This window comes from Vipera berus, assembly GCF_964194415.1.
Source record: "Vipera berus genome assembly, chromosome: 1".
In the NCBI taxonomy this organism is placed as follows: Eukaryota; Metazoa; Chordata; class Lepidosauria; order Squamata; family Viperidae; genus Vipera; species Vipera berus.
This window is the reverse complement of record NC_138202.1, coordinates 223,433,787-223,457,911: the sequence shown is the minus strand read 5'-3', so window position 1 is coordinate 223,457,911 and position 24,125 is coordinate 223,433,787. Positions and strand designations below refer to the sequence as shown.

General features: G+C 36.7%; 1 protein-coding gene across 1 annotated transcript in view; it reads left to right on the top strand.

The window, feature by feature from the left end:
• Positions 1–24,125, top strand: part of SNTG2 (syntrophin gamma 2) — a gene marked incomplete at both ends in the record, with an annotated part of 260,611 nt that overhangs the window by 159,511 nt on the left and 76,975 nt on the right. Inside the window, 2 exons of the mRNA XM_081314298.1 lie at positions 3,346–3,437; positions 13,378–13,505. Of these exons, the coding sequence (XP_081170424.1) occupies positions 3,346–3,437; positions 13,378–13,505 (220 nt within the window). The remainder of the gene's footprint in view (positions 1–3,345; positions 3,438–13,377; positions 13,506–24,125) is intronic.

Below are 24,125 nucleotides of genomic sequence, written 5' to 3'. Positions count from 1 at the left end.
AGAAAAGAAGAAGAAAATGGAGTATTTCTCCTTTGAGAGGGACAGCTGCCATTCTAGTTCTTATTCGTAAACAATAATCTAGAACAAATTTGGGAGAATTGAGGGAGGCTGCAGGAGTGGTAGGAAGGTCATACCTATTCTGTATCAACTTTACTTTCATTTAGTCATCAGTCTGCCCAATCTAGCATAATATTTTATTTTTTAAAAATAAATGTAGAATTTTCTTAAAATATACTGAATAGTTAATCACTATGTCTTGCCCATTTTCTCCAAATATACTTGCAACATTTTAAATATAGAATATGTTATTTATAGATTGTAGTTATTTATTTATAGTATGTACTATATATATATATATATATATATATATATATATATATATATATATATATATATATATATATATATATGCATATTGTATATAGATATAGATATACAGCTTGTATTCAGTGCTTTTGATATATTTTTGCAATGTCTGTACCAATATATATTCTCATTAACAGCTGACTACATGACTTATGTACCATGTGAATTTATGCCATGATAGATCCATTTTAGTAACTTATGCCATATCTCTTGAAATTAACTTTATAATGGATTTTCCAGGCAACCTTGGAAGAAAATGCTGCATTGTGATTATTGTGATGTTTGGATTTCACTATAGATAAATATTTATAAATTTATACACCATTTCAATCAAGCAAACATGTATACGAAAGTAACAGCTGCAGCCAATGCAGCAGTAAAAATGAAAACACAATATAGTATTGTGATGATGATGTTATCCATTCAGTTGTCCCCAAGTCTTGGCGATTCTGTAGGCTCCGTGTCTCTACATCTTCCAATCTTGCACTACTTCTTTGGTAATATTCTACAATAAAACAAATATGGATTACATTGACATTTAAAAATTATAATTAATCCTTGGAAAACTTCCTGCAAGGTTTTTAATGAGCTTCTGCAAGAATTCGAAAGTATACTTCAAACAAACAAACAAATAAATATCCTGTGCTCTTGAATTTGATGGGTGGAGTCTATATCTATAGCAATCTCAAAGATGCCCAGTCTGTCACATTTGATAGCTTCATGTGAATCAAGATTTTAACTTTTATACTGCTCTAATTGTAAATCATCTTATGTATGGTTTTGATTGCTACAGAATTTTGCTTTTGAATGCAGTGATACTTTGGTCTCTATATAATCTTTGCATGAAATTCATTTTTAATAATTGTATTCCAAGAAACATATAACCTAGGGGTGTCAAACTGCTGGCCCGCGGGCCGGATGCATCACATGATGCCCACCCCATTGGCAGCAACGGCAAAATAGTCCTGATCAGGGCTTTTTTTCTCATAGAACGCTCAGAATGGAGTTCCGACACCTTTTTTGGATGGAACCTTGTAGGGTAGGCAAGGCAGGTTGTATGACATGTGTGAGTTCCGGCACCTTTTTCTTTTACAAAAAAAGCATATGTCCTGATTCGTTGCGCGACATCACATGACGTCGCGAGTTTGATGTGTCTGATATAACCCATTAAACTGGGGGAAAATTGGTACTTAAAACATTATGAAATTTGATTTGTGCTGGAAGCTTTTAAAGCTAATTATGTTTCTTTGCAAAGTACAGGAAGAATTATAAAAACAGTGAAGGATAAACAATATTGCAGTCTCTTCTCTCTTTTTAGTTGTGAAGAGATATACCTAAATTCTGAATTTAACTAAGGAATTAAAAGTAGGCTCTTGGGAAAAGTTCCATCATAAGGATCATTATCAATGTCAGACAAACCATTTTGTCAGTATTGTATGAAAAACTTTAGAAATAGTTCTTCAACTAAAAATCACTGGATATATGTCAGGTATTTTGTTTGAGGTTGCTTGGAAGCAAAATTCAATGATTTTAATATACCCTTTATCCAAGTTTAAAAATAAATAGATTTAGTCCCAATTGTACAGAATTAAGCAAATGCTGCAATTTTCACAAAGCTCCTTCAGATTATTTTTTTCAAAATCCAGTTGTGAGAATGGCAGTGAAAATAGAAATCTACTATCCTTTTACTGATTAAGACTGCAAAACAAATCCTCTGGCCTGAATTTCCAGTACTGTGTTAATTTTGTCCTCTTCTCTCAAAATAGTTGTCAAAGAATGTATTCCAGTTGTAATTTGTCCAATAACTTTTAGTATTTAGTACGTTAACTTCCAGTATTCCAGTTGTAATTTGTCCAATAACTTTAGTATTAAAATTGGAGGCCTGCAGTAGATGGGATATTCTGTTGAAGTGCTGATTATTGCCTTTTTAGCTACAAGCTCCATACTGAGTTTGAACTACTATCTTGCTACATTTGCTGAGACTTTAGGATGGTTCATGATTGTTTATTTGGCAAAATAAATAAATAAAAATATTAAAGATAAAGAAAAATGAATCAGTAGCAAATGAAAAGAAAGTGTAGAAACAAAGAAAAATAATTGCTTTTTTGATAATATATTTGCTGACATGCAATAATGCCATAAGAAGTCCCTGTGTAGAATTGACTTTTAAGAGCAAAAGACTATAAAACGGAATACTTATTTCTTCCTGAATGGTTGCACCAGCTTCTGTCTTTAAAATGAAAGAGGACAGAAATAAAAATAAAAAAATAATAGATCCATAGAGGTGGAAGTGTCCATTTAGGGTAGCAAATCTAATTGCTTGCCCCATGCAGAAATCCAAATTAAAGCATCTTCTTCAATCTTGGCACGAGTATATCCGGTAAATGAGAGTTCCTTCTTCCCCTTGTTAACTGATTGCCAAACTAGTCTTATCATTATGAAGTTTGCCTAACATTCAACTAAAATCTGTTTTGCTATAATTTAAACTTATTATTTCTTGTTCTGGCCTATGGAATGATGAAGAATCAATCTTGGTCTTTTTCAGGGTTGCGTTATTTCATTTACTTTAAAAGTGTTGTTGGGTCTCCTCTTAACCTGATGAGATAAAAAATGTTGCCATAGTTCAATCACTCTTTATGGATTTAATTTCTGGACCAGTAGTATAGAAATTAAGATGAAGTACAGGTATTTGGCATGTTTCCATAGGCTGATGTTAAAATTTGAGTTCTATAGTAAAAGGAATGTATACTATTAAACATGATTTCAAACTCTGATTCCTCGGCTTCAACACCAACTTTTTGTCTTTGCCTTAAGACATAACTTAATTAAATCATGTTTTTTTGTTTGCTTATATAAAGAAATCAAGTTGTTTACATGCACTGGATTTTCTTTCCTAAATCAACCTATGGTAATTGTTCTCTGATAAGCTCAAACTTAGAAGAAAATACTTCTTTTTAAAATACCGGTACCCCATTTCAGGTTCCCCTGGACCTTCGAGTGATCACAGTAGTCGTGCTTCTTCTCCTCTCTTTGACAGTGGTTTACATTTAAATGGAAACTCAACAAATACAGTAAGTAGATTAATATTATTATTAATAATAATAGCTGTGATGGTAGCACATAATTGACTTTGCCCTATCTAGAAAGCTAAGCAGGATCAGGCCTGGTAAATATGTGGATAGAAATATGTTGTAGTCTATATTGGGAAGTAAAAAAACAACAACAACAATAAGAAGGCAGTGGCAAATCTGTTCTGTAACTTGCCTAGAAAATTGCCTAAATGTGTCGATCTAAGTCACCCAAACTTGAGCTGGACTCAAAGATGACTCTACTTTGTTGATCTGCTTCCTAAACAAAATGAAACAACTTGAATTTTACTGTCTATAACCGGCTTAGCTTATGATACAGAAAGGTAGTAAGTATGGTGTGTCTAAAAAATAGCTTGGTATAGCAGTAGCAGAGCCAGCAGTGGCCGCAAATCTGTTAGTGAGTGTATATTATGAGAGTGTATTTTGTTGTTGTTTAAAATAAATGGTAAACTCTTGCCAAAGGTAGTACAAAATATTTGGAGTGAGATATCATCATATTGCTTGCACCCATTTTCATTTACATCAATGTCTTGGGACTGTTTCTAGGATATGAATCCTAAGGGGGGGGGGGAATGATGACTAGGATGTTCAGTGAGAAAGGATGAGCTTACTGAAAAGATGGGATAATCAGCAAAATACAGACCCTTAGAAATCTCCTCTATCTTATCCAGGCTAGTTTTATCTTTGGATCATTTTATTTTTATGAGTTGAACTCAGTGCAGCAAGATACTAAATTGGGACATGCTGCTTTAGGCTAGATACATTGTCTTTAGTCCTCATTTAGCAACCACAAATGGTTCCTACGCAAACCACATGAAAAAGAAAGATAGACACTAAAAAGATCGCTGGTTGCTGCTGCCTGATTTACATAAAAGCTGCTCAGAGTCACTTGTTTTGTGAAGTCAGTGGCTCTATAAATTAGGTAGGTAGGTAGGTAGGTAGATAGATAGATAGATAGATAGATAGATAGATAGATAGATAGATAGATAGATAGATAGATAGATAGATAGATAGATAGATGATAGATAGATAGATAATCTCTTGTTCAGCAATGCCAGCATTCTCTCATTCCATTGTATGTTTCAGATGCAGACATTTGGCTATAAATGCAAGCATTGATCAAAAAATGAATTTTTACACCATTTATTACAATTAATTATGATTATATTTTCAAATGGTTGCTCTCTGAGGCAGGCACTAAACAAGTACCACCTGCACATGTATGTTGTGATGAAGCATTCTAATGTAATGTGTTTGCAGTCCTTTCAAAATGTGCTTCACTAATTTAAATCGTAACATACTGTAAATTGACTTTATCATTGCATTGAGCTGCAAGGCAGAAAGAGAATATTTGTTCGGGCAGTACATACAAAGCCAAGTGCAATGAAGACCATCAGACTGTACAGACAGATGCCTCTGTTTATCTCATGTTACAGCTCAGCCTATGGAGAAAAATGGCTGTTCACTTTGTACATATTTCTATTTTCCCTGGATGGGACTAGAGAGATTTGCAGCAAAACTGAAGAAAATGGAAGAGAGCAAAAGCATGGTGGTTATTTGAAAAAAGCCATTCTCTTTTACTTCTCTGAAGTTGAATCTTCTGATGTGCTACACCACTTCACACAAGATGCCTTATACCGTAGGTGGGCTATGTGGTGCCAAGGGACAGGAATGCCAACAAAAGACTTTGTATTTCATCTCAACATACAAAAAGTCATAAGGTATTCTTTTTTTAGATACAAAAAGGTTCCATCCAGGGAAAATTGAATATTTCTTCAAGAACAGAAGCCATGATTCAAATGCTGAAGAAGAAAATACTACCTTTTTAGTTGATTTGTTGAAAGCATAAATACACAAATTTTCATTTACCAGATTAAACTGTGATCCCAATAGATGGATGAGATGATTAAGAAATGTTCTTAATGCTGGTAGGATATTTTATTTCCTATTCTCATTCTCACTCTGGCGTTTTCAAAGAATCATCATACCATCTCCTGCACTGCTGTGGTACTTATAGAATATTAATACAAGGCTTAAGACTTAGTTTTTCTTGATCTATGTTATGTTTATAAGAAAGTGGATGTGTGGTTGTTTTTTAATCTGCCTTTTTTAAAAAATATGAAACTTACTAGAATGGAATTATTCACCTCTTTTCATATTTCTCTATATATTGTGATATTTTTTTTATTCAAAACATGCATCTATCAAATAAAATTCATAAAGAACAATGCAGATTACCAGAAAAATGCTTTAAAACTGCATATATATAGAAAAATTGTGAGTTTCTAAAGACCTAGCAAAAGTAAGAGAAAAATAGAAAATTATTTTAGAAACACGACAGAAACATTCTACTTCAAAAATTGAAGGTAAAAGCAAAGCAATCACTTAACCCCACATTTCAAGAGTTTCAGGTACGACGCTGGTGTTTATTACATCAGACAGGGTTTTTGTATTTTGAATTTTTTTTAAAAAATGGATATTTAATTAAATAATCCTGAACTTCAAAAATTTGGTTGAGAAAACTACTGCATGCAGCTCAGTTATTGCTTTCCTACAGCAGGGAGAAATCTGCTAAATGATTTTCAGATTACTTTACTGTACTAATTTAAAATAGTAAATAATAAATACTTTTAGTTAATGTTTAATATAGTTTGATCATCAGACACAGTTTAGTATTTTTTAACATTTATTTTTTTCGTAAAGTATAAAAACTAGAAGACATGATGAAGTACAACCAAAAATATAATATTGCTAATGTAATCAAAAAACAATATTAAAAGTAGTGATTTAAAGAAGTGATATATGAAGAAACTAAAGATATAGCTATAAAGTATTAATATAGAAATAGTTAAAACTTTTAACATATTATTAAATCTAGTCATACAGACCATCTATTATTCTATCTTCTGTTTTAATATAGTAGATTATTTCAGTACAACATGTAAAATACTTAGATTCTTAATATTGTTATTTAGACATCTTAGAACAATGAGTATAAATAAGTGAATATTCTACCAATATTTTATCACTATTAATTACAGTTTGGGATATTTATGTTACAAGCAATATGATGATTTAACCTTTTCTTTAAATTAAGTATAATATTTGAAATGAATGAAAATAAAGGAAAGCATACCTCAGGATATTTTTTTACATATAATAAGGCTTTTGGTCTCCAGCTAAATTAACATAATATTAAATTCTCCATTTTATTTGTTAGGATCCACCAAATTAAGTGCACAATTCAATACAGACAATCTAGAAAGCCACCTACTGTATCAGCCCAATATTCAGTGCAATGTTGCAATTAGATATTTACTCACAAGAAATTGGCAGGATATATTTCCAAAAGTCAGTCAGTATGATGGAAATTATTTTATAGTACTACAAAACAGTTATTGCATAATCAGTAATAATGCTGTTACTTAAAGATACTATCAAGAACAGTCAGTAATATTGTAGATGGTTTATATCTACAGTACTGAAGTTGTAATATTTGAATGAAATGTTTGTACATTTAGATGATATACCTCTGCAAATATTTTACCTTTCAAGCCTGTTGACTGGAATAAATAATTAAATAGCTCGTAGGAAAATCAGTGGAACCAAGGGATTTTAAAATTATACAAAGAACATACAAGGCCAATTCAGAAATAAGCCTCTGTTTGGTTATCAATGATAGAGACTTGCAGATACAGAACTTTTATTATACACATTAGAAAAATACAATATTACATTACTTTTTGACATTCAGATTGAGGCACTTGTCATAATGCCTTATAAGGTTTGAAATTGCTTGGTAGTAGTCCCTGGGTGCCAAATCTGGGCTATGGGGGGTGGGGTGTGTGAGCAAAAATATCCCAATAGAATTGCTTCAAAAATTCTTGGGTGCATCTGGAAAATATTAAAGTGAAAATTAAGAATATAGATGGGACCTACCAGAGAGAATATTGAAAAGAGAAACATTTGTTTGAATATGTGGAATATGAATTATAGAAACCAATTGTTAATGATTTCTCTTTATAAATATAAACCTAGCAAACACACTGTTAACCAATTATTATGTGACTTATGTTTTAAAAAATCAATAAAGCAACAACAATAAATAATTCTTGGGTGCATCTAGCGATGTGTGGGTGAGCATTATCGTGAACCAACACCACACCGGAAGTCAGCATGCCCTGACGCTTGTTATGTATGTCTCATCTGAGTTTTCATAACATTTCACAGTAGACTTCTGAACTGAAGGTTGAACCACACTCTATGAGCTTCACTAGGAGTACTCCTTTGGCATCTTTACATTTGACAGGATTTTCTATGGCACCACCTCTAGTGTGCTGTTGGTTCACGATTCACTCCCACAAGATTTCAAGTTACAAATGGAATGGCCAGGCTCCATTACATTCGTAACTCGAGGACTACCTGTAGAGTTCATTTAAAACTAAACCAACAATGAGTGGGAAGAAAAACTTGCCACAGATCAATCATTCCGAATATTAAAATTTCAGAATAACAATAACATTAAAATATATTCGTCCAACCTTGTAAATGGCAATGAAAATGATAGGGATTTTTTCCCATGTAATCCTTCCATATATGAAGCCAAAAATTATAATGGCATCGCTGATATTAAAGCATCTTAAATGGGCCTCCGTACCAAGTGGTTCAGTTCTGTGGGGTGAAAGAACAGAAAGCTCCACGCTTACTAACAGTTGGATAAAATTAACATTTGGAAGTTTACAATAGGAATATACGCTTGATTATTCTACTAATTGCCTTGATAGAATTTTTTAAGTTGAACAAGTGTGTGTTGTTTAGTCATCCATTTTTTAATATTTAATTTTTATAATAAAGGCATCTCAAATATTGTTATGTTTGTTTATTTTATTTCTTTAGTCAATGCATGTGTATGGCCACCTGTCTTATGTACCACAACTCTGGGTGGCTCACAACAATAATAAAACCCCCAAAATAGTGAAATCAAAACTTGGTGCCTTGATCATCCCTTCTTAATGCATCCACTAATACAATGTCCAGGCTCCAAATCCTATTCTATCCCATGCTGGAGGCAACAGAGTGATATTCCAATTTGGGGCATATGGCTTCTCTTTTCCCATATTCTAACCAAAATATTATTATTTCCCCTGCTAGAAAACAATTCATCCCCCCCCCCCCGTCTCTCTGTGGGGTGTGTAAAAAATTGGTAGTCACATGATTTCATCTATTCAGTGGGGGAAGGGCATTTATATAGCGAAGTGGCATTGTCTACTGAATACAGTATGAGGTGCAAAATTAGCTCAACAGTTAGACCAAGTGAAGCACTGCCTCACATATGTAAATTAGTTTGTAATGAAAAAGCAGCAAATATTATATGATTCTTCTACTTACTGTGAGGTTATGTTGCCAGGGTCTAGTAATTACCAGTGGAAAAGTGTAGTTTTAACTGTTTGAACACAGACTATAAGGTAGTCTCCCATTTACGACCGTAATGAAGCCTGCCCATTAGGGCCATAAGTCAAAATAATATTACATGAAACTGCCTCAAGTAAAGACCAGCCATTGCTGTCACCTTAGAGCAGGGGTGTTGAACTGCTGGCCCGCAGGCCGGATGCATCATAGTGAAACCGCACCCACCCCATTGCCGGCAATGGCAAAAAAGTCACAATATATCACAACACGTCACGTGACGTAGTGAGTTTGACACCCCTGCCCTAGTGAATTGGTAAGGGTCATTAAGTGGGGAGTTTCTGGCAGGCCTAATGCAAGCACTAGCCCACCTGCCTCAGGCTTCCCCACCAAGAGAGAAGACATGCTTCCCACCCTTTGGATATCTTGCAAGCCAGCCTTGGCACAGCTGATTGTTTTGCCAGCAATCCCTACCCTAATTTTCTGTTCCAATCAGCTGGCAAGCAGGAGGCTGCAAAGTTTTCCTGACTTTCTAGGTTTTGAGAAGCCGGCCCTTGCATAAAAGGCAGCTTCACGACCAGCTCCCCAAAACCTTTCCCTTGCTTAATCTCTTCCCCCCCCCACCGCCATCCACACTGCTACAGTTAAAATGGTGGTGGCACAGTGGTTAGAATGCAGTACTGCAGGCTACTTCTGCTGACTGCCGGCTGCCTGCAGTTCGGCAATTCGATTCTCACCAGTTCATCCTTCTGAGGACTCAGATTGTTGGGGGCAAAACACTGACTTTGTAAACTGCTTAGAGACAGCTGTAAAGCACTATGAAGCGGTATATAAGTCTAAGTGCTATTGCTATTGCTAAAAAAAACCTTGTAGAAATTCCCTCCCCCCAACCCCAATTAGGTGCTAAAACTAAATTCTCCCTCTGCTCTTCAACCAATGTCCCTTTAAAAAACCTTACCATGACTCTAGGCTGAAGACTAGAGGAACAAGCGAGCAAGGAGAGAAAATATTTCTGCAGCTTTTTTTCCTGACCTGAAGTTAAAAAATAAGTAATTACTAAAAGTTGAGCCAGAAAATGTAGGACATGGGGACTTTGTAGGCTTTTGCTGTGGGTTTGATTGTCTGTAGAGGGCAGTCTACAGTATAACCTTTAAATCCTAACTGGACTCTACAGGCAGTAATGCGGATCTAAAGCTTGTGAAAACCTAGCGTCCTCCATTTTCTGGCCCAACTTTCAGGGATTTTTTTTTCCCTCTTCATGGGGGGAAAACTGCGGAAAGATTTTCTCTCCTTGCTTGCTTAGTTCCTTTTCTCTTCAGCCTGGAGTCAAGGTAAGGTTTTTAAAAGGGATATGGTTGGAGGTCAGAGGGCAAATTTAGCTTTAGCACCTAATTGGGACCGGGATGGAGGAGATCAACAAGTTCTTCCTTCTCAGCTTTTTTTGTTTTTTTATTGAAGAAATGTGGCTGGGGAGGAGGGAGGTGGTTAAGCACGGGGAAAGGTTTGGAGAAGCCGATTGTGAATCTGCCTTGTATGTGAAGGCCAGCTTCCCAAAGGTAGAGCTTTGCAGCCTTCTGCTTGGGGCCAGCTGATAGGTGCAGAAAGCAGGGGTCCTAGAAAGCATGGGGGGAAAAGGCCCAAATGCTGCAGGGGATTGTGGGGAGAAGACAAGCAGGGAAGAGCACTGCAGCATCCCCAAGGTGTGTCATAAGTGTGAATGACCGCAGGAGCGCTGCCTGTGTCATAACTTTGAAACAGGTTTTGGGGTGTCAGACGTTATTTTGAACGGTCGTTAAATGGTCTGCCCTTTCTCAAGAATTCGCCTGGTGCGCCAGTTGCGGCCCTATCTAAGCCGGGATGATTTATGCACGGTCACTCATGCGCTCGTGGCCTCTCGTCTGGACTACTGCAACGCTCTCTACATGGGGCTGCCCTTGAGGACCACCCGGAAGCTCCAACTGGTACAGAATGCAGCCGCGAGAGTTGTGTTGGGAGTCTCCCGATACTCCCACGTTACACCTTTGCTCCGTGAGCTGCATTGGTTACCAGTTGCCTTCCGGGTGAGATTCAAGGTACTAGTAATGGTGTTCAAAGCCCTACATGGCAGGGGGCCGGAGTACCTCAGGGAACACCTGCTGCCGGCATCAATCTCCCTGCGCCCTGTGCGTTCCCACAGAGAGGGCCTCCTCAGGGTGCCTCCGGTCAGAGAATGCCGGCTGGTGGCCCCCAGGGGGAGGGCGTTCTCTGTGGGCGCTCCGGAACTATGGAATCAGTTACCGGTAGAGCTCCGGATGATGCCCGATCTTCACTCCTTTCGTCGCGATCTCAAGACGTTTTTGTTTGTACAAGCCGGCCTAGCCTGGTGGGGGATTGGTGGGGTTTTTTTTATTCTTGTATTCTTAATATTATCTTTGGGGTTTTATAATTGTAATATATTAATTGTTTTAAAATCGGGCAATTATTTAATTTCCTTTTAATATTTGTAACTCTGTATTTTATTCTTGCCCCGTGAACCGCCCTGAGTCCTCAGGGAGAAGGGCGGTATAGAAATATTATTAAATTAAATTAAATTAAAATTACCTGAATGTCTTATCCTCGCTCTAAGTGGTTTATTTAGGATGGCATCACGTATCTTGATATATCTGAGACAGATGTTTATATGTGGAGTGTACATATAGGCCTTTGGCTTAGAGTCGAAATGCATCGTAGAAAGTTGCTCTTTCCATTTATATAAGAGGGTAGTGACAGAACATGAACAAGGTTGGGATCAAAGAGCATACTGTAAGCTGTCAAGTTTCCGACTGATGGAACCAAGTAAATCAGAACTCCGAGGCACGAGATTTCCTCAAAGAACATGTTTATTGGATGTACTCATGTTTAGACTAGCAAAAATACCTCATTCCCCCCTCCCCCTCTTTATCCACCTAGAATGATAAAAATGGCTGCAGCCAGATTTGTTGCAGAGTTGACATAAGCACTATTAAATAATGTTTAAGATTTATGGTTGTAGTCAAAGAATAGAAGAAGATTAGATTAATACAATTAATTTTGTACAAGGTACTAATACGTTGTATTGATAGCATTTTGGAAAGTAGGGGACTAAAGTAAATAATTATAGCAGTGGGGAGGATAGTACAAATATGGTGTATGGTATTGGAGTTCTAAAGGAATATTTCAAAGTGTAAACAGTGCAATGCTGGGTAACACAAATGTGAAAGGAGACTTAGTACAACAAAGAAAAAGAGAAAGTTGGAGACTGAGTACTGATCTGTTTCAGAAGAAAGAGGCTGGATGGTGGATAAACCAGGATTTTGTTCATCTAAGGATATTATTTTTCTCTGCATCCTATTAAAGATGTTATTTCCCAGACCCAGTGAATCATAATTGTGCACTATTATAATCTATCATAGCTTTGCTTGAAACTTCAAAGATCTTATCTGACATACCTAAATTTTTCATGTTCTGTAATGAAAGACTGCAACTCAATCCTGTAATTTTAATATAGGTATGACTAATTATTAAGGTAGTGTTTTTCATGTAGTGCATTTATGAAACTGAGCCAAAGCTGGTCTTTTAGTTTTTTCTCTTTAGGCCTTTGAATATCCCTAGCCAAAATTATTTCTTGTTTTTACTGCATACCTTGTTGATTCTTCAACAAGAAGAATCAACTAATAAGAGAGAACTAATAAGAGAAAACTTCTTAGATGGCTGTTTTTAAAAAAAATATCCTTGCAATCCTTTATAGCTTCAAGGGAAAAAAAAGAGCAGAGCACAGATTTCTCTCAGTTATAAAAGAAATATATTCATTTCCATGTCATGAGAGAGAACACTTAAAAAACAGGAATCATTCATTGAATCATTCTTTTCTGCAAGTTTTCCGAAATATACACATTCAGTTATCATGCAGGAAATGAAGCAGGTCTTAGTGTGTGTGTGTGTGTGTGTGTGTGTGTGTGTGTGTGTGTGCGTGCGTAGGGACGCGGTGGCTCAGTGGGTTAGTTTGCCATTGTTCTCTTCTTTTTTTCAACTCCCCAATCTAGACTACAGCCCTGGGATTTCCATGTCTCCAACCAGCCACTAACCAAACTGGAATCTGCTTAATGTTTTCACGATCAGCTACATCAAGATATGCTATGCACATTTTCTTTCCATTGTTTCAAATATAGAAAAAGCAAGCTGAAATTTTGCAACCATTGTCATGCTAATGAAGAAAATAAGATGTTGAGAAGAAAATGCTGTCAATAAACCCAATGTTCAAATTGGGTGTGAGGTTTATGTATTTAACAAAAATAATAATAATAACTGCACTATTGTACATTGAATAGAGAGAAATGACCCACCAATATTTCATGGTCAAAGAAATTGTTAGTTCTTCTATGCAATCTAAATTTTCCAAACAGTGTTATTACTTGTGTTATAGTCACCCTAGAAAAATAGCCTATCCACATAAAAAATATTTGTGTTTTTTAGATAATGTGGTCTGTACTTACTGTTAATTTCTATTTATTCTGGTCAGGCACCATCATCACCTTCTTCACCCACAGCTAATGAACCAAAATATGAGAAGCGTTGGCTGGATACCTTATCAGTTCCTTTATCAATGGCTCGAATTTCGAGGTATAAAGCTGGAACAAATAAATTAAGGTTTGTAATATGAAAGTGAAAAGGTTAAACTACCTAACCTGTATCTGTTTTTTATTTGGAGATAGTGGATCTTTGTAAGTATTTTAACAAGGTTTAGGCTTTCTCAGAAGATGTGCAATGAGCATCAATAGTATCTTATTAAGCATATCAAGGAATAATTGGGCTTTATTCATTATATGAAAAAATGGCTAGTTTGTTTAGGCATCATATGTGGAAAAGATCAAGGAAATAAATTGCTTCTATACAAACTATGGGCATTTTTGTTCGTTTAATGTAGTGATCTATTGAGATACAAAATGTTATAAAGATTTCTGTTATAAAGATTTCACCAATGGAACTGAAATATTTTGGAAGAACAAATGACTATCTCGGAAGACGGGATGAAAATTGATAGAAATTGGTTAGCATAAATTAGAACTTTCCCAGCTTGAAGTTTCACTTCTACATCCTCTCATTGGAAATGAATCCCATTAATTGTAGAAATCCAAGCAGGTCACAAGGGCATGAATGACAGTGAACAAGGCCTCTCAGTTCAGGAACGACTGCTACACTGGCATACAACCTGAAAATCATGACTGCCACCTGCTCTTCCAGTAGGTACTGTGAGTCCAAGAGGACCCCCGGATTGTGCATTTTAGCATCCTCGTGTAGATTTTAAATAGGAAGGGAGAGAGGATCAAACCTCAGCTCTCATCAAAAGTCTTGCAAGCTTTGCTTGCTATACTATGGTTCTTTACCAGTTCTGCTGTGCCCCACCCCAGGAAGTCTTGTCTTTATTTCCTGGTTCAAATCTTTGACATCAGAATCAGGAACAATGGAATCTTCCTCAGGTTTTCCAGCCGGCTTGGCTTAGCATCCGAGGTCCCAGATTCCTCAGCCTGGTTGTCTTCTGAAGGAAAATAATCTTCTCTCTCTGTATCTCTGTCTCTGTCACTCTCTCTCCCCCCTCCCCCTCCCTCCCTCACCCCCCCTCTCTTTCATACACATTTGTTAATGTGCATCAAGTTGGTGTCAGTTTTTTGTAACCACATAGGAAGATTTTGCTTGCTCTCTCCCTAACCTGCTCTTTCAGGTCTTATAATGGTGCACCCATCATCACCCGTGCTGCTGGTGGTCATCTTCTCTTTCCTTCCAGCATCTTTTCCAGCGAGCTGGGTCTTTCAATTATGTACACACCCCAATTGGCCCTGGATATTTTTGCCTACCCTTTGAGTCACGAAACCATTCTTTTCAAGCAACATTCCTAAATAAATGTACTTTTAATGGTAGGAGATGGAATAAATCAGAAGTGATGGGACTTTAGATTTAATTTGAAACGGAACTCCAAAGTTAACATGAGTCACACTGTTGTCAAACTAGAAATAGTAACTAAAAGAAGAAGAATACAGTATTGTAAAATGGGAAAATTGCATAAAAGGACAATCAAAATGAACAGGGTGGTGAGTTAAAATAATGTTCTTGTGAAGGAAGGCTACAATAGTTCATAATTTTCAGGTTATAAAAAAGGAAGTGAGAGAAAAATAACAAAAGTGTATAAAAGTATAACACAAAATATGCACTGTATATATTTGTAATTCACATTTCTAAAGCCATCCAACCTAACAACAACTTTGCATTGTTGTTTCTTTTCAAAGAAAAGAAATGGAACAACCCTGGATACAAAAACAGAACAAAAGATAAATAGTCATCCCATACCTTTTAAAAACTATACCTGAGAATTTAAAGATTTTAACTTGCTTTATTGTTTGACAATTTAATATGTAGGCATATATCTAGGTCACTTTGCAAAAATTATGATTATTTCTTTTTGAGTATGCTTCCTCAAAATAGTAAATATCTCATGCTCTCAATGTTCATATTAATTCAATTGGCATTTGCATTAAGAATATTGCATCATTATCTGTAGAAGTAAGGTTGCAATGTGCATATTGATTAACTTTGTGGACGATGCTCTGAATTACTCATGTTGGTAACAGCAGAGTTGATTTGCAAAAAGAACATCAGGGAAGCCAAGATAATCCCTATTTTATCGCTTTTCAGTTGGAATTTCTTTAGGGCAATGGCCTTGCATGCCACTTTTATCCTAGAGTTCTCATGGAGTTTGTACATTAGCAGAAGTAGCCATTTGTCTATTGTAGCATTTTTTTAAATTTGCCGAAAAAGCTTTGTTTTGGAAACAATGAAGACCTGAAATCAATAAATGCAGTGTATAATGTGAAATGTGGTTCTCCTTTCATAATCAGCTTAGCATTTGCATAGAATAACATGGAGCCAGAGCAGAAGGCAAAATGATTAGTTTCTAACATTTTAAATACAGTTTTTATTCATAAATTCTGTGCTTCCTCTGCCTGTTATCTGACCCTCAGCTGATGTCATTTCTGTAAAATGGATTACTGTGTCCCCAAATTTTAGCCCATTCTGATTATATTTGCTTCAGTGGAAGTACATACAGTCTTCGTTTATTGACCAACTTGTTCACTCACCTTTCAGTTATGACAGTGATAAAAAGTGACTGTATGACCAATTTATTTTCTTCCTCCCTTTTTGCATTTTTTAAATTTTATTGTATTTTATGTTTTAATAAACCCTAATAAAATGAAACTTTAAAAAAAAATGGCAAGTCCTTGCATTTACAACCTTCTGAGGTCTGTAAAGCAAAGGAAACCTGAAGTAAAATTATAAGCCCAGTTATGGCTTTACTTCAATAATAATAATAATAATAATAATAATAACAACAACAACAGCAAAGTTGGAAGGGACCTTGGAGATCATCTAGTCCAACCCCCTGCTCAAGCAGGAAACCCTATACCAGTGATGGCAAACCTTTTAGAGACTGAGTGTCCAAACCACAACCCAAAACCCACTTATTTATCGCAAAGTGCCAGCGCTGCATCAGCAGTGTGCCCTCAGGGGGAGTGGGGAGCGTGTCCCACTGGGCAGGTGTGGCCCACTGGGTGGGTGTGGCTGAAGTGGCCACGGCAGATTTGGTGGGTGTGGCCACCTTGATGTTGCCTGTGGGGGCCAGACAGGGTTGGGGGAGATCCAGGGGGTCTCTGGCAGGTGGGGCTGTGGGCAGGAGGCTTGTCCTGCGGGGTGAGGCAGGGGGCAGGGTGGGGGGTGCCTGACACCATCCAGCCCCGCACACAGAGGCCAGCGAGCACATGGGGGCCAACAGTATCCATCAGCAGCCACAGCCTGCCGGCCCCTCAACCGGTGCAGTCTGGGGCTCTGCAGCCTGCTGCCAATACCAGGCCAGCCCTCTAGCAGCAGGCAGAGTAGAGGAAGGGGGAGGCACATGATGCAGATCACCGGATGCGCCTACTCCGCCCATCTGTTTTTGCTTGCAGTTAAAGAGCAGGTCACTGCTGGTCATCTCGGCCCCGGTCTGCATGTGGAGCCCATTCCCCTTGTGCATCCAAGGCACCTTGGCCCCACCTCGGGCCACCAGCAGCAGCTCGTGCAGGTCCACCAGGTCGCCACCACCTCCCGAAGCAGCAGCCCCATCCAGCACAAAGGAGGCTCAGTGCCCTGCCAGCATGCCCGAGCAGCGGTGGTAGAGCACGCCCACGCCAAGCAAGCCAAAGGCCAGAGTTAAGCAGATTCTGTTCCAGTTGTGGTTACTAAATGAAGTCTACCTGTATGTACATACATACATACATACATACATACATACATACATAACTAAAATGACCATAACATAGAGTTGTTGTGCTCTCTAAGCTTGGTTGTTTGTTTCCAAATGTTTCATTACCCAGCGAGGTAACATTAGTGAGTAATGAAACATCTGCAAGCAAACAACTAAGCTTGGGTACTACCAGGAGGTCCACAGTGCTGTAGCCTGAGCTACAGTTAGTTTCTTCCATTGTGACCGTTATAACATTTGTTTGTTTACTTACAGCCAACTCTGCAAAAATAAATTAGTTTTAGTTCCCATTCTAAAGGCAGCTTCCTAGTATCCCAAGCAGGAGGTAGCTTCAAGATAAATATTTGCACCTCTACGTCCTTTGATTTTATTCATAGCATAGTGGCATAGAATATATAATCACTTGGTTTGCCATAGCCATACAATATTAAATTATATTAATTAATTTCATCAAACCATCTAATCAATGTGTTCCCAAAACACTGTTATTTGCATTTATAGATTCTCTATAAATTCTCTTTCTCTTTATATTACATTATATTTAAACTGAGTAATATAAATATTTAATTAAACTTAAAATTTAAATGAGCTAGTACATGTCTGTTTTAAAATTCTTACCAGATTTCATTTCACTGACAGCAAAAAACTACCAAACCCAGTTTTCATTAACAAATAATATTCATATGGATTTGACCTAATGGGTTTTTCTCTCATTTCTCAATTATTACAATTTAGTATAGAATAGCCTAAATCTGTGCTACCCTTCTTATGACATTTTTCATTAACTAAACTGCATTAGTGAAAAAGGTTTAGTATCTCATACAGAAGATACAAGAAGATACATTTTACAACTCAGGTTGTAAAATATTCTAAGCCAGATATATACTCAACCAAACAGGTGCAGTATTTGTGGGGAAATGAATTTTTTAAAGGAGAATATCCAGGGTCACAAGAGGTAAATATTTATGCTAAATATAAAGTCTTGTAAAAATCTATTAAAATCAACCCTATTATGACAAATCCTTTCATGAAATAACACTATTTTTTATGCCTGTTCATATATTTTTTTTATCCTCAGAGTAATGAGAGCCAGAACCCAGAGTATTGGGAAGAGTAGGAAGAAGTGCATCTTGATCTAAATTATTCATCTAGTGCTGTTACATTTTCAGATGTTTCCAAATGGAAAGTAAAGCTATAAACATGTAAATAAGATCATAAGAACCTGACCAAGAGAGATAAAAAATAATAATTGATCCTTCAAAACATATAATCTACAGAGTCATCCAATTTTAGAAGAGTTTTCATTCACTCATCATAGATTAGGTCCTTCAAATTGTTCAAACATTCAACAAAACTCTTCTAACTTCACAAGAGTGCCAAACCTTAAGGGGTACCAGCCTAAAATATACACTGTATAAATGGATTTAATTTAAATAGAAACCACAGCCCATCTGTTATTTATCTTTTACCCTTGATTTGCATTTGCTTGACCTGATATGCTGGAGTAATGATTGCCCTCATCTCCCTTACTGTGAAAGATTGGGCTGTAAAATGCTATTTTAACTCTTCTGCTCAATAAAAAAGCAGTTCCCCACAGCTGAAGTCCTGAGGATTGAGCAGTCCTGGGTTCCTCCTCATTCTTCTTTCTCAGTCGTTCTAAGAGCTTTGAGCCTAAATTAAGTTAAGTTTGGGGACTCTCGTGGCCTCCTTCCTCCCCAGTCAGCAATATCTTCCTACATCTTTTATTAGAAGCATATGAATAATTAGTGGTGACACACTTGATAACTGAAATACTTTCTGGCTTGCAAATCATCTCCACATCAACTTTAAGCAAGAATAAAGTCTGAGAGAGAAAGTACCTGGGATGGGATGGAATAGAATGGAGTAACAGAGTTGGAATGGATGTTCAAGGTCTTCTAGTCCAACTCCCTGCTCTAGCAGAAGACCCTATAGCTGACTCAGGAATTCTGGGAGTTGAGGTCCATGAGTCATAAAAGAGCCGAGGTTGCCTACCCCTGCCCTATACCATTTCAGACAAATGGTTGTCCAACTGCTTCCGCTAGGAAACTCTTCTACTGGCAAAAGCAGAGTGTGGAAACCGGGGGACAAATGATAAAAGTGGGTCAGGTGGATGCTTCTGATTAGTAGGACATTTAGTAGGACAACTGTTGAATTGTTGTTTGTGCCCATTAAAAAGGTAAGAAAGGTCAAAGCTTACTATTACTTGAAAGGAAAATCCCAGGAGACAAATCTAGACTGGAAAGTTGAAAAAATCTATCTGAAGGAAGACAGTGATAAACCTCTTATATCTGGTTGCCAGGAGAACTAAATGGCATGTCCATGGAGTCAACAGGAGTTGAGTTCAGTACACGAAAATCATTATCTTTTTCTATGTGTAAAATAATTTGCCAAAAACCTGGTAGAACAGAATGATAATTGAATATATCCCATATCACACCCACTGATTTATGCCTATCTTGGCATAGTTAGTCAACATGTGAACCTGCAATACCAAAAACATTACTACCACCAGTGCAAGGGTGCTGCACTGTTACCTTTATTATTTTATGCAATTAATTCATTTCAGCAAAGTGTGTCAGGAATCAGGTTTGCTATTTCAAAGTATGGGCCATGCAACCAGAAAGTACCATGTTTGCTCAGTGTCACTGAAAGAAAATAAATAAATAAATTGCTAAAATTAGTCAAAGCTTGAGTAACAATACATGCATGAATTGATAAGCAGAATAAAAAGTATCAAACCTTAAAGCTTTCAACTGCTTAAAAATATTAGTTGATTAATTTTATTTTATTTTATTTTATTTTATTAAATTTATATACCGCCCTTTCCCAAAGGACTCAGGGCGGTTTACAGGGTATTTAAAATCAAACAGTACAAAATACAAAAGTTAAAAAACAATTTAAAAAGATTAAATTATCCCTTAACTAAAAACCTCAGTTAAAAATTCTCAGCCTGGGCCGGAGAGCTCAAAGAGCCAGGTCTTCAGGTCCCGGTGGAATGAACGAAGGTCAAGGGCAGTCCTCAGCTCCACGGGCAGCTGGTTCCAGAGGGCAGGCGCACCCACTGAGAAGGCCCTACCCCTGGGTGTTATCCGCCGGCAATCTTTTACCGGCGGCACCCTGAGAAGACCCTCCCTGTGTGAGCACACTGGACGAAGGGAGTTTGATGCTGGCAGGAGGTGTTCCCTCAAATATCCCGGACCCAAGCCATTTAGGGCTTTATAGGTCATCACCAGCACCTTGAATCTCACCCGAAGGGCAACCGGATTGTATGAGTTAATCAGTTATTCAATTAAATTTTCACTAATGTGAATACTGTCAAGCAATGGATAGCAAGTTGTATCATACAGCCTCTCTTCTTTGGAAAAAATGGTTTTGTCTACAATCTGTTTATGGCATTTTTGCTTATCCTGATCCTGTAAAAGCTTCTTCGGAAATTCTGCCATTTCTTTTTCCATAAAGTTCCATAATCAAGTGGGGGGGGGGAAAATGTATTACAATGGGAAAAAAGTCTGAAAAATCATTTAGGATAGATTTTGGACTGGGGAAATAAACCACAAAGAGAAAGGAAATTCATATTTTACAAATAGAGTCTTGCACACAGTGGGAAGCAGATGCATAAATGTATTTGGGTAGTGCATAAATATGTGTGGCATTATTTATAATTATATTAATTAGTGTAAATAGCATTCATACAAGCAAATAGCATGGGCAAAGAAGCTTTTGGCAGGTAATTGACCATTTTTATTTTAGTTATGAAAAGCAGGCAACTTACTTTTCAGTGAAGCATTTTAATACCAGGGTCCCTTGGGAAATGGGGTTCAGAATTAATCTGCAGTAAAATGGCTGGGCAATCTGGTAATTTTGAAATGAATCTAGATATGGTTAGTAATTTTATGGCTGAGGGAAGACCAAGAGACAGATGTTGAATCTTCATGCTGAATACATTGACCTATCAATCTGGCTAGAAAGCTAAGATAAATGCAGCATATGCGCAATACATTAAATAAGTGGCCTTAGGGGAATTACTCATTTTCCTCCTAATTCTTACATGCTAAGGAGATTATTATAAAAAAAATTAACCATTGTTTTTATTGTGGTAAATAGAGTTTCTAAATAAATTTAGAATAAATAAATCTTAGGCTGACATTTTCACCACCTTGGGTGAGTGTTGTCTCTACTTTTGTTTCTGAGATTTGATGTTTTGATTTTAAGATTTTAAGTTTTGATGTTTTAGCCTAATAAGAGTAATTAGTATGCCCACCAACTGACTGCTCTTTCTCCTGTTAGAAACATAGTTATGTTTGTAACTCATGTATCTGATCCTTAAAAGCAGTTTCACTGTTCAGTGAGATTTAATCAAACTATTTGGTCACCTCTATTTTCCTGTGATCTAAATATCTATCCATTGCAGGTAAGAACTAAGTTGCCTTTTTTAATGTATTGGCAATTGGCCGAATTGACATTTTTACCAGATATATTTAAAATTATTACGGAAGGAAAAATACTTCATTCATTTAATTTATATCAGTTTCATATTCATTTAATTCATAACAGTTTCATTCCTGCTGTTTATATTATTTTGAAATGGATTGCAATATGTCCAGATATAATTTATTGTGGTGGGTGAGAGTCATACAATATGAGGTATTTAGAAGGAATGAAACATTAATTAAAACAACTTCTTACAGATTGACTATGTTATCCTGTTCTAGGAATTATTGCCTTTCACTATGACAAAGACGGAAGAGAAATGCTTATCTGATTACTAAAGTGTATGAGCATAAATAGATGCTTTGGATACCAAAACAGACAAAGGAATTGATAAAATAAGTGTGAAAAATACATTGCAGTTGCAGTAAACATCAGGAAGTGATCAGCTGAGAGACTTGGTATCCATATTGTCTGTGAGGATGCATGGGGATAAAAAGAGCTCTAGATTCGCATATGAGCAGGGTGAAATATGCTTAAACCTGACCTGAAAACTCAAGATAATTTATCATAATTTTTATAGGCATAATGAGAGAAAATAGGGATCTATATTGAATCACAAATCTATTTCTGGGACATTTTATTAGGAGAAATGAGAAGGCAAAAGCATATAGGACAGATGGTAATCTCAGGAAAGAAGAAGAAAAAAAGAAGACAGACAAGATAAAAATGAAATAAAATCACTAAACATTGGAACATTGAGCATCATCTAGAAAGCAGCATTTCCTTAAACTTAGAATAACTGTGGATGATCCTGTTTGGCTCCTTAGCTAGGCCATATGAGTTCAGTATAAAACTGGCAAGTGGCAAGTGTGTATGCTGCTGTTAAAAGACAAAAATATATAGCCACTATATTAATTGTATCAGGAATTAAATCCAATCAGCCTCCTTAACTGGGAATTTTTATTGCAGGGATAAACTTCTGTGTTCAAGGCTGGGTTTTGGATTGGTTGGTCACCTTAGGGAATGAACTACACTTTTGCTTCTGCTTAGCCTTTCAACATCTTTAGATGTAATTAAACGTGGGTTTGTTTCAGGCTTTCCAAGCTGAAAATTAGGTACGCTGTTTTGAGATGCTCTTTGAGATGTCTGAGGGGCAGTTGATGGCAGAGAGATTGCTAGTTGGCCCCTTTGCTTTCAAGTTATAGGAGCTCTTGAGTGCCTCTTACCTTCCATGTTTTTCAACCAATATGATATATTAAACCTTTCGGGAGTTGGGAGCATTCCAGGTGATGTTATTGTATAGATAATATCCATCGATATTCTTATCAGTTGAGGTAAACCAGTAAAATGAGCCAGGGGTGGATTGAATTTAGATCACTTTTCTGATGTTTATTTTTAGCGAATGTAAGAATGCTGTTGGTTAGCAAAAGTGAATCAGAGAAAAGGTAACCTCTTCTGGATAGGATTTCAATTTTCTTGAAAGCCAAACAATTTGGAAATATTTCTGGATCTGGCTTTTCTTCTAAATGCCCAGATGTATTTGTGCATAATGTTAGTTTGCAATGAGCATTGTCCAAAAATCTAGCTTGCGTTCTGGCTTCTGTTGAGTGTAATGCATTGCTTGAAAAGTATTTCCAAGCTATTCCAAATGCAACATTCAGTAAGCAGGCTGTTTTCTTCAATCTGACATCACTTCAATAATGTTTAGAAAGTTCTGGATTTGGCTTATTTCCAAAGTACAGTTCAAAGTGCTGATTCTTATCTAAATGATAGGGAGTGAGAATATCAGAAGGATCACCTTCTTACGTATGATTTTCCTTGATTATACTTATTTTGGCGTCAAATACCTTATATCTTATTTCTATTGTTGATCTCTGCTTTGCATGCAGCAGTGAACAATTTTAAGTGATAAATCTCATCACATGGCAATTAGCTACATGGCATAGAAATTCACTCAGTCATAATGTTTCATTCATATATAACACAAAAGAAGAGCAACAAAGATGATTAGGGGACTGGAGGCTAAAACATATAAGGAAAGGCTGCTGGAAGTGGGTATGTCTACTTTAACGAAGAGAAGGGTGAGGGGTGACACGATAGCAGTGTTCCAATATCTCAGGGGCTGCCACAAGGAAGCGGGAGTCAGGCTATTCTCCAAAGTGCCCAAGGGCAGGACAAGAAGCAACAGCTGGAAACTAACCAAAGAGAACGAAGGAGAATTTTTCTGACAGTTAGAACAGTTAACCAATGGAACAACCTCCCTCCAGAAGTGGTGAATGCTCCAACACTGCAAGTTTTTAAGAAGAGACTAGACTGTCATTTGTCCAAAATGGTATAGGGTTTCCTGAGCAGGGGGTTGGGCTAGATGACCTTCAAGGTCCCTTCCAATAATAATAATAATAATAATAATAATAATAATAATAATAATAATAATAATAATAATAATAATAATAATAATAATAAATTCTTTAGTTCTCCTTTCATTGATCTTATAAGAGATATTTTTTATTTCTAAACTGCATCCA